The sequence below is a fragment of the Salmo salar genome, chromosome 03 (genome assembly GCF_965601325.2).
Source record: "Salmo salar chromosome 03, fSalSal1, whole genome shotgun sequence".
Classification (NCBI taxonomy): domain Eukaryota; kingdom Metazoa; phylum Chordata; class Actinopteri; order Salmoniformes; family Salmonidae; genus Salmo; species Salmo salar.
The window spans coordinates 96,822,501-96,836,185 of record NC_138293.1 but is presented as its reverse complement, the minus strand read 5'-3'; the positions used below and the strand labels follow the sequence as shown (position 1 = coordinate 96,836,185).

At 46.5% G+C, this 13,685-nt stretch overlaps 1 protein-coding gene across 3 annotated transcripts in view; it reads right to left on the bottom strand.

The window, feature by feature from the left end:
* Positions 1 to 13,685, bottom strand: part of LOC106602019 (glucagon receptor) — a 252,163-nt gene that overhangs the window by 12,437 nt on the left and 226,041 nt on the right. For all 3 annotated transcript variants that reach the window (XM_045715820.2, XM_045715819.2, XM_045715818.2), the window contains exons 11-12: positions 8,527 to 8,615; positions 7,522 to 7,666 (exon numbers count right to left, since the gene is read on the bottom strand). In XM_045715820.2, coding sequence (XP_045571776.1) covers positions 7,522 to 7,666; positions 8,527 to 8,615 — 234 coding nt within the window. The remainder of the gene's footprint in view (positions 1 to 7,521; positions 7,667 to 8,526; positions 8,616 to 13,685) is intronic.

The following is a 13,685-nucleotide window of genomic DNA, read 5'->3' as shown; positions in this document are numbered from 1 at the left end:
AAGGGGTCTTGTCTGTAGCATAAAGCTGTCTGGTTGGTAAAGGGGTCTTGTCTGTAGCATAGAGCTGTCTGGTTGGTAAAGGGGTCTTGTCTGTAGCATAGAGCTGTCTGGTTGGTAAAGGGGTCTTGTCTGTAGCATAGAGCTGTCTGGTTGGTAAAGGGGTCTTGTCTGTAGCATAGAGCTGTCTGGGTGGCTAAAGGGGTCTTGTCTGTAGCATAGAGCTGTCTGGTTGGTAAAGGGGTCTTGTCTGTATCATAGAGCTGTCTGGTTGGTAAAGGGGTCTTGTCTGTAGCATAGAGCTGTCTGGTTGGTAAAGGGGTCTTGTCTGTAGCATAGAGCTGTCTGGTTGGTAAAGGGGTCTTGTCTGTAGCATAGAGCTGTCTGGTTGGTAAAGGGGTCTTGTCTGTAGCATAGAGCTGTCTGGTTGGTAAAGGGGTCTTGTCTGTAGCATAGAGCTGTCTGGGTGGCTAAAGGGGTCTTGTCTGTAGCATAGAGCTGTCTGGTTGGTAAAGGGGTCTTGTCTGTAGCATAGAGCTGTCTGGTTGGTAAAGGGGTCTTGTCTGTAGCATAGAGCTGTCTGGTTGGTAAAGGGGTCTTGTCTGTAGCATAGAGCTGTCTGGTTGGTAAAGGGGTCTTGTCTGTAGCATAGAGCTGTCTGGTTGGTAAAGGGGTCTTGTCTGTAGCATAGAGCTGTCTGGTTGGTAAAGGGGTCTTGTCTGTAGCATAGAGCTGTCTGGTTGGTAAAGGGGTCTTGTCTGTAGCATAGAGCTGTCTGGTTGGTAAAGGGGTCTTGTCTGTAGCATAGAGCTGTCTGGTTGGTAAAGGGGTCTTGTCTGTAGCATAGAGCTGTCTGGTTGGTAAAGGGGTCTTGTCTGTAGCATAGAGCTGTCTGGTTGGTAAAGGGGTCTTGTCTGTAGCATAGAGCTGTCTGGTTGGTAAAGGGGTCTTGTCTGTAGCATAGAGCTGTCTGGTTGGTAAAGGGGTCTTGTCTGTAGCATAGAGCTGTCTGGTTGGTAAAGGGGTCTTGTCTGTAGCATAGAGCTGTCTGGGTGGCTAAAGGGGTCTTGTCTGTAGCATAGAGCTGTCTGGTTGGTAAAGGGGTCTTGTCTGTATCATAGAGCTGTCTGGTTGGTAAAGGGGTCTTGTCTGTAGCATAGAGCTGTCTGGTTGGTAAAGGGGTCTTGTCTGTAGCATAGAGCTGTCTGGTTGGTAAAGGGGTCTTGTCTGTAGCATAGAGCTGTCTGGTTGGTAAAGGGGTCTTGTCTGTAGCATAGAGCTGTCTGGGTGGCTAAAGGGGTCTTGTCTGTAGCATAGAGCTGTCTGGTTGGTAAAGGGGTCTTGTCTGTAGCATAGAGCTGTCTGGTTGGTAAAGGGGTCTTGTCTGTAGCATAGAGCTGTCTGGTTGGTAAAGGGGTCTTGTCTGTAGCATAGAGCTGTCTGGTTGGTAAAGGGGTCTTGTCTGTAGCAGAGAGCTGTCTGGTTGGTAAAGGGGTCTTGTCTGTAGCATAGAGCTGTCTGGGTGGCTAAAGGGGTCTTGTCTGTAGCATAGAGCTGTCTGGTTGGTAAAGGGGTCTTGTCTGTAGCATAGAGCTGTCTGGTTGGTAAAGGGGTCTTGTCTGTAGCATAGAGCTGTCTGGTTGGTAAAGGGGTCTTGTCTGTAGCATAGAGCTGTCTGGTTGGTAAAGGGGTCTTGTCTGTAGCATAGAGCTGTCTGGTTGGTAATGGGGTCTTGTCTGTAGCATAGAGCTGTCTGGTTGGTAAAGGGGTCTTGTCTGTAGCATAGAGCTGTCTGGGTGGCTAAAGGGGTCTTGTCTGTAGCATAGAGCTGTCTGGTTGGTAAAGGGGTCTTGTCTGTAGCATAGAGCTGTCTGGGTGGCTAAAGGGGTCTTGTCTGTAGCATAGAGCTGTCTGGTTGGTAAAGGGGTCTTGTCTGTAGCATAAAGCTGTCTGGTTGGTAAAGGGGTCTTGTCTGTAGCATAGAGCTGTCTGGTTGGTAAAGGGGTCTTGTCTGTAGCATAGAGCTGTCTGGTTGGTAAAGGGGTCTTGTCTGTAGCATAGAGCTGTCTGGTTGGTAAAGGGGTCTTGTCTGTAGCATAGAGCTGTCTGGGTGGCTAAAGGGGTCTTGTCTGTAGCATAGAGCTGTCTGGTTGGTAAAGGGGTCTTGTCTGTATCATAGAGCTGTCTGGTTGGTAAAGGGGTCTTGTCTGTAGCATAGAGCTGTCTGGTTGGTAAAGGGGTCTTGTCTGTAGCATAGAGCTGTCTGGTTGGTAAAGGGGTCTTGTCTGTAGCATAGAGCTGTCTGGTTGGTAAAGGGGTCTTGTCTGTAGCATAGAGCTGTCTGGTTGGTAAAGGGGTCTTGTCTGTAGCATAGAGCTGTCTGGTTGGTAAAGGGGTCTTGTCTGTAGCATAGAGCTGTCTGGGTGGCTAAAGGGGTCTTGTCTGTAGCATAGAGCTGTCTGGTTGGTAAAGGGGTCTTGTCTGTAGCATAAAGCTGTCTGGTTGGTAAAGGGGTCTTGTCTGTAGCATAGAGCTGTCTGGTTGGTAAAGGGGTCTTGTCTGTAGCATAGAGCTGTCTGGTTGGTAAAGGGGTCTTGTCTGTAGCATAGAGCTGTCTGGTTGGTAAAGGGGTCTTGTCTGTAGCATAGAGCTGTCTGGTTGGTAAAGGGGTCTTGTCTGTAGCATAGAGCTGTCTGGTTGGTAAAGGGGTCTTGTCTGTAGCATAGAGCTGTCTGGTTGGTAAAGGGGTCTTGTCTGTAGCATAGAGCTGTCTGGTTGGTAAAGGGGTCTTGTCTGTAGCATAGAGCTGTCTGGTTGGTAAAGGGGTCTTGTCTGTAGCATAGAGCTGTCTGGTTGGTAAAGGGGTCTTGTCTGTAGCATAGAGCTGTCTGGTTGGTAAAGGGGTCTTGTCTGTAGCATAGAGCTGTCTGGTTGGTAAAGGGGTCTTGTCTGTAGCATAGAGCTGTCTGGGTGGCTAAAGGGGTCTTGTCTGTAGCATAGAGCTGTCTGGTTGGTAAAGGGGTCTTGTCTGTATCATAGAGCTGTCTGGTTGGTAAAGGGGTCTTGTCTGTAGCATAGAGCTGTCTGGTTGGTAAAGGGGTCTTGTCTGTAGCATAGAGCTGTCTGGTTGGTAAAGGGGTCTTGTCTGTAGCATAGAGCTGTCTGGTTGGTAAAGGGGTCTTGTCTGTAGCATAGAGCTGTCTGGTTGGTAAAGGGGTCTTGTCTGTAGCATAGAGCTGTCTGGTTGGTAAAGGGGTCTTGTCTGTAGCATAGAGCTGTCTGGGTGGCTAAAGGGGTCTTGTCTGTAGCATAGAGCTGTCTGGTTGGTAAAGGGGTCTTGTCTGTAGCATAAAGCTGTCTGGTTGGTAAAGGGGTCTTGTCTGTAGCATAGAGCTGTCTGGTTGGTAAAGGGGTCTTGTCTGTAGCATAGAGCTGTCTGGTTGGTAAAGGGGTCTTGTCTGTAGCATAGAGCTGTCTGGTTGGTAAAGGGGTCTTGTCTGTAGCATAGAGCTGTCTGGGTGGCTAAAGGGGTCTTGTCTGTAGCATAGAGCTGTCTGGTTGGTAAAGGGGTCTTGTCTGTATCATAGAGCTGTCTGGTTGGTAAAGGGGTCTTGTCTGTAGCATAGAGCTGTCTGGTTGGTAAAGGGGTCTTGTCTGTAGCATAGAGCTGTCTGGTTGGTAAAGGGGTCTTGTCTGTAGCATAGAGCTGTCTGGTTGGTAAAGGGGTCTTGTCTGTAGCATAGAGCTGTCTGGGTGGCTAAAGGGGTCTTGTCTGTAGCATAGAGCTGTCTGGTTGGTAAAGGGGTCTTGTCTGTAGCATAGAGCTGTCTGGGTGGCTAAAGGGGTCTTGTCTGTAGCATAGAGCTGTCTGGTTGGTAAAGGGGTCTTGTCTGTAGCATAAAGCTGTCTGGTTGGTAAAGGGGTCTTGTCTGTAGAATAGAGCTGTCTGGTTGGTAAAGGGGTCTTGTCTGTAGCATAGAGCTGTCTGGTTGGTAAAGGGGTCTTGTCTGTAGCATAGAGCTGTCTGGTTGGTAAAGGGGTCTTGTCTGTAGCATAGAGCTGTCTGGGTGGCTAAAGGGGTCTTGTCTGTAGCATAGAGCTGTCTGGTTGGTAAAGGGGTCTTGTCTGTATCATAGAGCTGTCTGGTTGGTAAAGGGGTCTTGTCTGTAGCATAGAGCTGTCTGGTTGGTAAAGGGGTCTTGTCTGTAGCATAGAGCTGTCTGGTTGGTAAAGGGGTCTTGTCTGTAGCATAGAGCTGTCTGGTTGGTAAAGGGGTCTTGTCTGTAGCATAGAGCTGTCTGGTTGGTAAAGGGGTCTTGTCTGTAGCATAGAGCTGTCTGGTTGGTAAAGGGGTCTTGTCTGTAGCATAGAGCTGTCTGGTTGGTAAAGGGGTCTTGTCTGTATCATAGAGCTGTCTGGTTGGTAAAGAGGTCTTGTCTGTTGCATAGAGCTGTCTGGTTGGTAAAGGGGTCTTGTCTGTAGCATAGAGCTGTCTGGTTGGTAAAGGGGTCTTGTCTGTAGCATAGAGCTGTCTGGTTGGTAAAGGGGTCTTGTCTGTAGCATAGAGCTGTCTGGTTGGTAAAGGGGTCTTGTCTGTAGCATAGAGCTGTCTGGGTGGCTAAAGGGGTCTTGTCTGTAGCATAGAGCTGTCTGGTTGGTAAACGGGTCTTGTCTGTAGCATAGAGCTGTCTGGTTGGTAAAGGGGTCTTGTCTGTAGCATAGAGCTGTCTGGGTGGCTAAAGGGGTCTTGTCTGTAGCATAGAGCTGTCTGGTTGGTAAAGGGGTCTTGTCTGTAGCATAGAGCTGTCTGGGTGGCTAAAGGGGTCTTGTCTGTAGCATAGAGCTGTCTGGTTGGTAAAGGGGTCTTGTCTGTAGCATAAAGCTGTCTGGTTGGTAAAGGGGTCTTGTCTGTAGCATAGAGCTGTCTGGTTGGTAAAGGGGTCTTGTCTGTAGCATAGAGCTGTCTGGTTGGTAAAGGGGTCTTGTCTGTAGCATAGAGCTGTCTGGTTGGTAAAGGGGTCTTGTCTGTAGCATAGAGCTGTCTGGGTGGCTAAAGGGGTCTTGTCTGTAGCATAGAGCTGTCTGGTTGGTAAAGGGGTCTTGTCTGTATCATAGAGCTGTCTGGTTGGTCAAGGGGTCTTGTCTGTAGCATAGAGCTGTCTGGTTGGTAAAGGGGTCTTGTCTGTAGCATAGAGCTGTCTGGTTGGTAAAGGGGTCTTGTCTGTAGCATAGAGCTGTCTGGTTAGTAAAGGGGTCTTGTCTGTAGCATAGAGCTGTCTGGTTGGTAAAGGGGTCTTGTCTGTAGCATAGAGCTGTCTTGGTGGCTAAAGGGTGTCTTGTCTGTAGCATAGAGCTGTCTGGTTGGTAAAGGGGTCTTGTCTGTAGCATAGAGCTGTCTGGGTGGTTAAAGGGGGTCTTGTCTGTAGCATAGAGCTGTCTTGGTGGCTAAAGGGGTCTTGTCTGTAGCATAGAGCTGTCTGGGTGGCTAAAGGGGTCTTGTCTGTAGCATAGAGCTGTCTTTGTGTGGCTGAAGGGGTCTTGTCTGCAGCATAAAGCTGTCTTGGTAGAGCTGTTGTTAGGGATGTTGGAATGCACAGATTGATGCATGAGACTGACTGACTCAAATGTTCTCTCTCTCTCTGTTACACTATCTTTGTTGCTTTCTCTCCAGCTCTCTCTCTCTCCATCTCTCTTTCTGGGTCTCTTTGAGTATCTTGTTTCTATCTCTGTGTCTCTCTCTCCCCCCCTCTCTCCACCTCCAATCCCCCCCCCCCCTCTCTCTCTCTCTCTCTCTCTCTCTCTCTCTCTCCCCCTCAAATCCCCCTCTGTCTCTCTCTCTCTCTCCCCGCTCCCATAATAACATGGAACACCCTTTGGATGGAGAGAAGACAGAGAGAGAAGACAGAGAGAAGACAGAGAAGACTGAGAGAAGACTGAGAGAAGACCGAGAGAAGACCGAGAGAGAAGACCGAGAGAGAAGACTGAGGGAAGACTGTGAGAGAAGACAGAGAGAAGACTGAGAGAAGACTGAGTAATTCACTGAAAAAGAAGGGCATGTGGTGCTCAAAGACTAAATGTAAACTCTGTCACTGTCATGATCACTCTTGGGCTGCATCCCAAACAGCACCCTATTCATTAGTGCACTAGTTTGACCAGAGACCATATGGGGAGAGGTTAGTAGTGGGAGTAGTGCACTTTATTGGGTATAGGGCTCTGATCTAAAGTAGTGCACTATATAGGGAATAGGGTGCCAACTAGGATATAGAGCCAGGCCTGACGTCATCAAAATACCAAGGGTAGCTAGCTACTACCACATTGGGTTGGGAGATGAGGAATTCATAATGCAACGCCTTCTAAATGAAGAGAGTAGACCGAATCACTCAGAGTAGAAGGACCGAATCACTCAGAGTAGAAGGACCGAATCACTCAGAGTAGAAGGACCGAATCACTCAGAGTAGAAGGACCGAATCACTCAGAGTAGAAGGACCGAATCACTCAGAGTAGAAGGACCCGAATCACTCAGCGTAGAAGGACTGAATCACTCAGTGTGGAAGGACTGAATCACTCAGGGTAGAAGGACTGAATCACTCAGAGTAGAAGGACTGAATCACTCAGAGTAGAAGGACCGAATCACTCAGAGTAGAAGGACCGAATCACTCAGAGTAGAAGGACCGAATCACTCAGAGTAGAAGAACCGAATCATTCAGAGTAGAATGACCGAATCACTCAGCGTAGAAGGACTGAAGTACTCAGGGTAGAAGGACCGAATCACTCAGAGTAGGACTGAATCACTCAGAGTAGAAGAACCGAATCACTCAGAGTAGAAGGACTGAATCACTCAGTGTGGAAGGACCGAATCACTGAGTAGAACCCCGAATCACTCATAGTAGAAGCACTGAATCACTCAGAGTAGGACTGAATCACTAAGAGAATGCATATAGTGCTCCAAGACTCATAATGATATGGTGCCACACATACACACACACACACACACACACACACACACACACACACACACACACACACACACACACACACACACACACACACACACACACACACACACACACACACACACACACACACACACACACACACACACAGAGAGAGAGAGACTAAATGACTCGAGACAGTAGTTCATAGAAGGCATTCAGGCTACTGAGGGTAATTCACATCCACACAGAAGGCATTCAGGCTACTGAGGGTAATTCACATCCACACAGAAGGCAGTAGCTGTTGATATTAGATTGTTGTTTGAGTCAAAGTTATTCTGTCCATGTGGTTATGAACCAGCTTGTGGATATGCCCTCTTTTATAACTCAGTTTGAATAGTTACTGGACAAATGATTTATCTAGATTTATCTTACGGTCAACACATCAAACTCCGTCCATGAGAGTAGGTCACGTACTGCTTGTGACTGCAGTATGTATGGTTAATGAATGTGTTATGAGGTCTCTATATTTAGGTACCCTTTAAGTGCGTCTGTGTGTGTGTGTGTGTGTCTGTGTGTGTGTGTGTCTGACCTGGAAGGAGGTGAAGAAGAGGTCGATGAAGAGTTTGGTGAGACGCAGGGCGATGGTGGCCTCGGTGGACTCATCCGTCACGAAGACAAACACCACCAAGTGGATCCCTAGTAGAGGGATCAGGGTTAGGGTAGACTTAGCCAACCTGGGAGGGAGAGAGAGGGAGAGGGGAGGGAGACAGGGAAGGGTGGGAAAGAGAGAGAGAGGGGAGAGGAGAAGGAGAGGGGAGGGAGAGAGAGAGAGAGAGAGGGAGAGGGGAGGGAGAGGGAGAGGGGGGAGGGTGGGAAAGAGAGAGAGAGGGGAGAGGGGAGGAAGGGAGAGCGCGAGAGAGGGGAGAGGGGAGGGAGAGAGAGAGGGGAGAGGGAAGGAAGAGGGGGGAGGGTGGGAAAGAGAGAGAGAGGGGAGAGGAGAAGGAGAGGGGAGGGAGAGAGAGAGAGAGGGGAGAGGGGAGGAGAGGGGGGAGGGTGGGAAAGAGAGAGAGAGGGGAGAGGGGAGGGAGAGGAAGGGAGAGTGAGAGAGAGGGGAGAGGGGAGGGAGAGAGAGGGAGATGGCAGGGAGAGGGGGGAGGGTGGAAAAGAGAGAAAGAGGGGAGAGGGGAGCGAGAGAGAGGGGAGAGGGGAGAGAGAGATGGGGGAGAGGGGGAAGGAGGGAGAGAGAGAAGGTTAGAGAGATGCAGGGAGAGGGGGAGAGAGAGAGAGGAAGAGAGAGGGGGAGAGAGAGGGAAGGACGGAGAGAGAGAAGGTTAGAGAGATGCAGGGAGAGGGGGAGAGAGAAAGGAAGAGAGAGGGGGAGAGAGAGGGAGAGAGAGAGAGAGAGCTGAGATTAGGTTGATGATATTATAAACAGAGGAAAGGGTTTTCTTTGTGAAAGAAAGAAAGAAAGAAAGAAAGAAAGAAAGAAAGAAAGAAAGAAAGAAAGAAAGAAAGAAAGAAAGAAAGAAAGAAAGAAAGAAAGAAAGAAAGAAAGAAAGAAAGAAAGAAAGAAAGAAAGAAAGAAAGAGCTCACCGGAACTTGTAGTCGGAGTATCTCATCTGGTGAGCCCTCAGTTTGGACACCAGGATCTTTATTATGTGGATGAAGATCAGGAAGTTAATCTGTAAAGAACAGGAAGTCAGAAACAAGTGACGACTTATCAACATGCAGAACAGAACAGTGGTGGGTTTGCAAAGAGCTCCGTAGCACTACATTCTTATAAAAAAATGGACTTTCTTCTTCCGTCCCCATAGCAGAACTCTTTTGGAGAACCATTTTTGGTTCCAGGTAGAACCCCTTTGAGTTCCATGTAGAACCCTTTCCACAGAGGGTTGTACATGGAACTCAAAAGAGTTCTACCTGGAACCAAAAAGGGTTCAACCTGTAACCAAAAAGGGTTATCCTATGGGCACAGCCGAAGAACCCTTATGGAACCCTTTTTTCTGAGTGTACATACTGTAAGATTATAGGGCGGCACACAATTGACCCAGCATCGTCCGGGTTACGGTTTGGCCGGGGTAGGCCGTCATTGTGAATAAGAATTTGTTCTTAAGTGACTTGCCTTGTTAAATAAAGGTTAAATAAAATAAATCCCAAACAATCTGATCGCGCTTTGTTGGCTATGCACCTTTTAAAGGCAATGCTTCCAGGATTGCGGAGACTGAATTCATGGTAAACGGTAAACGCTGCATATGTCGGCTCAGTAGGAAATGAACTTTAAATGTCAAATACGCTATAACACCGATTTACCGCGAATGGGATTGAATCCAGACCTTAGCCTGGTTACAGACATGTTGTGCTGCAGTATAGTCAACTCATATGCTCCTTGTCATGGCTAACATGTTTAAATAGGAGTTGGTACGACAGTCCAAACAGATCTAGGACCGTCAGGCTAGCATGTTGAGAGCTACGTGAACAGATACAACTATGTCCGCTGACGTGGACTCAAACGAGGGTCCTAAACCAAACAGACCGGGATAAAGAGGTGAGGGAGTGGCGCTGTGTTGTCATGGGCTACGTAAAACAGGAACTGACCTCACCACCCCTGTCTCTGTGAATACTCAAACACAGGAATTCCTGTAAGGTACAGGAACTACAGCCACTTAGGAAGAGGATTGATGTTAGGAAAGTATGTCGACTCAACTCAGGGTGTCTGTCTGTGTATTTTATTTAACCTTTATTTAACAAGGTAGGTTAGTTAAGAACAAATTCTTATTTACAATGACGGCCTATTCCGGCCAAACCCGGACGACGCTGGGCCAATTGTGTGCCGCCCTATGGGACTCCCAAATCACTGCCGGTTGTGATACATCCTGGAATCGAACCAGTGTCTGTAGTGACTCCTCTAGCACTGAGATCCAGTGCCTTAGACCGCTGTGCCACTCGGGGCTCACACAGGTGGTGTTCCAAATGACACACTGTTCCCTAGTGAACTACTTTTGATTAGGACCCAGGGCTCTGGTTAATAAAAGCACTATATATTGCAGCCTTTCTTAAAGTATGGGTCACGACGTGTCAGAGTAAATGTATAATTATTTCATGAATTACTGGAATTGATTTGGCCAAGTGCATCTGCGCTCTCTGTTCAGTGCTCTCTCTGTTTAGCAGCGGTCTCTGCTCAGTTTGGCAGCTGCGGGAGTCTGAGAGGGAGATGCCTGTGTGCTTCGCGGTTTAGCGAATTTCTTTTTCTGCAGTTTTCTTGAAGATCACTCCAGGACACACACGATGCAGCGCTGTTCAGCAGTAGATGATGCGCTGTCAGCCACTGACTTGTCATTCCCACTCGCCATCACTCACCGCTGTCATGAAATGGGCTCATGCTAGCCACAAGTTCTGACTGAGCTCAATTGTCATGACATGAAACACATATACAGCGATGGGTTTCTCTCTCTTTTATACAAACTTATAACGAGGAGCGCCCACAATGTGTTTTGTGCAGGGAAGTGGTTAGTAATGAGTCTCTCATGACGAACAAATGAATAAAACGACAAGTCCTGACCAAACATCCACAGAATGACGATAAACCCAGGGAGTTCTTTCAGAACAGGGCAGAATGCTTCAGGAAACAGTGCTTCGACAGTGGAAAGTAAGTCAGCTAGCAAGGCATTGTTGTCATTTTATTACAGGGGATGATCAGCAGAAATAAGGGAGTACTAACTAACTCTCATAGTAGTTAGATGTGAGTTTCTCTTTCAAACAATACCCTGGCCTTGTACATAGCTAATAGCGAACGTTAGCCAAAGCTAGCTAGCTACTAATGCAACCCTAGTAACAGTACAGATGAAGATGAAAAATGATCTTACTGTAGAAATGATTGTTGAAAACTAGTCTAGGTTGGAACTGTTGCCATTAAAATACAATAATAATTTTTATTCTTAACTTTCAACAATAATTTCTACGGTAAGATGACAGTAGGCCTGATCATTTGTCATCTGTACTGTTACTTAGGGTTGCACTATCATAAACCTTGTGTGTGTTCTGTTATTCATCTGTGTGATGTTATCAATCAGTTTATTCCAATTCAGAATGAAAATGATTTATTGTATTTTAACAGCAACAGTTCCAACCTAGACAGAGAAGTGTGTTTTTAATGGGGGAAAATAAACATGAATATATATTTATATTAATATTTCATTTCATTGTTATTTGTTTTTGTCTATATTACATTTGTTTTAGACATATGTACCGATATTTATGTATAGTTGCATATTTTCCAAAGTTTGGGTTCCAGGAATACACAGAATTTCACATTTGGGTCCCAGGCTGAAACAGTTTAAGAACCCTTGGTATAGTGGATGGGGTGCCCTTTGGGATTCAGCCCTGATGTGACAGTTTAAGAACCCTTGGTATAGTGGATGGGGTGCCCTTTGGGATTCAGCCCTGATGTGATGGTTTAAGAACCCCTGGTATAGTGGATGGGGTGCCCTTTGGGATTCAGCCCTGATGTGACAGTTTAAGAACCCTTGGTATAGTGGATGGGGTGCCCTTTGGGATTCAGCCCTGATGTGATGGTTTAATAACCCTTGGTATAGTGGATGGGGTGCCCTTTGGGATTCAGCCCTGATGTGATGGTTTAAGAACCCTTGGTATAGTGGATGGGGTGCCCTTTGGGATTCAGCCCTGATGTGATGGTTTAAGAACCCCTGGTATAGTGGATGGGGTGCCCTTTGGGATTCAGCCCTGATGTGACGGTTTAAGAACCCTTGGTATAGTGGATGGGGTGCCCTTTGGGATTCAGCCCTGATGTGACGGCCGCCGTGACGAATCTCACTCTTATATAAACCCATGTTCTGACCTTTCGTTAACACTACGGTCATGGCGGGGCAGCAGGAGGTAGAACTGGGTCAGGACTTCATCAAACTAAAGCACCCAAATGGATATGGAAGAAAGACTGACCCTTGAATGCTGACATACTATAGGTGATATGTTGACTTGGAGAGTCTGTCTGATATGACAACTGCCATGATGAATCTCACTCTTATATAAAGCCAGCCCAGCCCTTCCAGGAGTAGGCTACTAATAACTCCAGGGTCACATTGGAGTGGTAGGGGGTAGTGAAGTGGGGTTGGGACATCAAAACCAAAACACCCCAAAATATACAGAGAAGGAATGCCGACATGACTTACATTAGCTAGTATGGAGTCTGTCTGATGTATCGTTGCAAAATTCTGGTAACTTTCCCCAAATCCCAAGGTTTTTTTCCCAAAAATTCTGGTTGGAAGATTCCTGGATTTCCTGCCAATTCCTGACAGATACCGGGAATCTTCCAACCAGGATTTCTGGAAATTTCGGGAAAGTCCACCCAGACACTATCTTTTGGTATCTGTTTCATTAGTCCATTGTTGACATAGTCCCAAAATGTTTTGCTTGTCACCAATCAAGTTTTCAATATATGTACTTTAACTTTCAAAATACATAAATCATCCCCGTACGATACGTTTTGCGCCATATGATGCTGCGTTTTGCGCCATATGATGCTGCGTTTTGCGCCATATGATGCTGCGTTTTGCGCCATATGATGCTGCGTTTTGCGTCATATGATGCTGCGTTTTGCGCCATATGATGCTGCGTTTTGCGCCATATGATGCTGCATTTTGCATCATATGATGCTGCATTTTGCGCCATATGATGCTGCGTCATATGATGCAAAATGCATCATACAGGAATGATTTCTGCATTTTTTTCCTTTAAGAAATATCAGAATAATGCAAGAAACATTCTGAGCAAAAAATGTAAGAAATAACACAAAAAAATGTAAAATATTAAAAACTAAAGTTGACTAGGAGCTGTGAACAGGACAACCATGTCTGTCGGCGCCATCTTGTATTGTGGGTACAGAGAACAGACCCTTGAATGCCAACATTCTACTCTAAGTGATCCAACATCACTCCAGGCTCTTTGTAGGATGACAACTTACTTTACTTCATAAACCTTTCAACACGGTCTTCATGTTTAAGGTCTGTGAAAGGAGATACCATTCCACACTGTCTTCATGTTTAAGGTCTGTGGTAGGAGATACCATTCCACACTGTCTTCATGTTTAAGATCAGTGGTAGGAGATACCATTCCACACGGTCTTCATGTTTAAGGTCTGTGGTAGGAGATACCATTCCACACTGTCTTCATGTTTAAGGTCTGTGAAAGGAGATACCATTCCACACTGTCTTCATGTTTAAGGGCAGGGTCAGTGATAGGAGATACCATTCCACACTGTCTTCATGTTTAAGGTCAGTGGTAGGAGAGACCATTCCACACTGTCTTCATGTTTAAGGTCAGTGATAGGAGATACCATTCCACACTGTCTTCATGTTTAAGGTCAGGGTCAGTGGTAGGAGATACCATTCCACACTGTCTTCATGTTTAAGGTCTGTGGTAGGAGAGACCATTCCACACTGTCTTCATGTTTAAGGTCAGTTGTAGGAGATACCATTCCACACTGTCTTCATGTTTAAGGTCAGGGTCAGTGGTAGTGGAGCAGGACATCAAATGAAAACACCCAAACGGAGACGGAGGAGGACAGATAGGAATCAATAACATTTTGTATGCTTTGTTTTATTGATTGTTCAATCATATTCAATCATTTAAACAAAGCATACAAAAATCAATTGATTCTCTTTTCTTTTCTTTCTTTTAGCTTTTACTACATTATTCCATGTGTTATTTCATAGTTTTGATATCTTCACTATTATTCT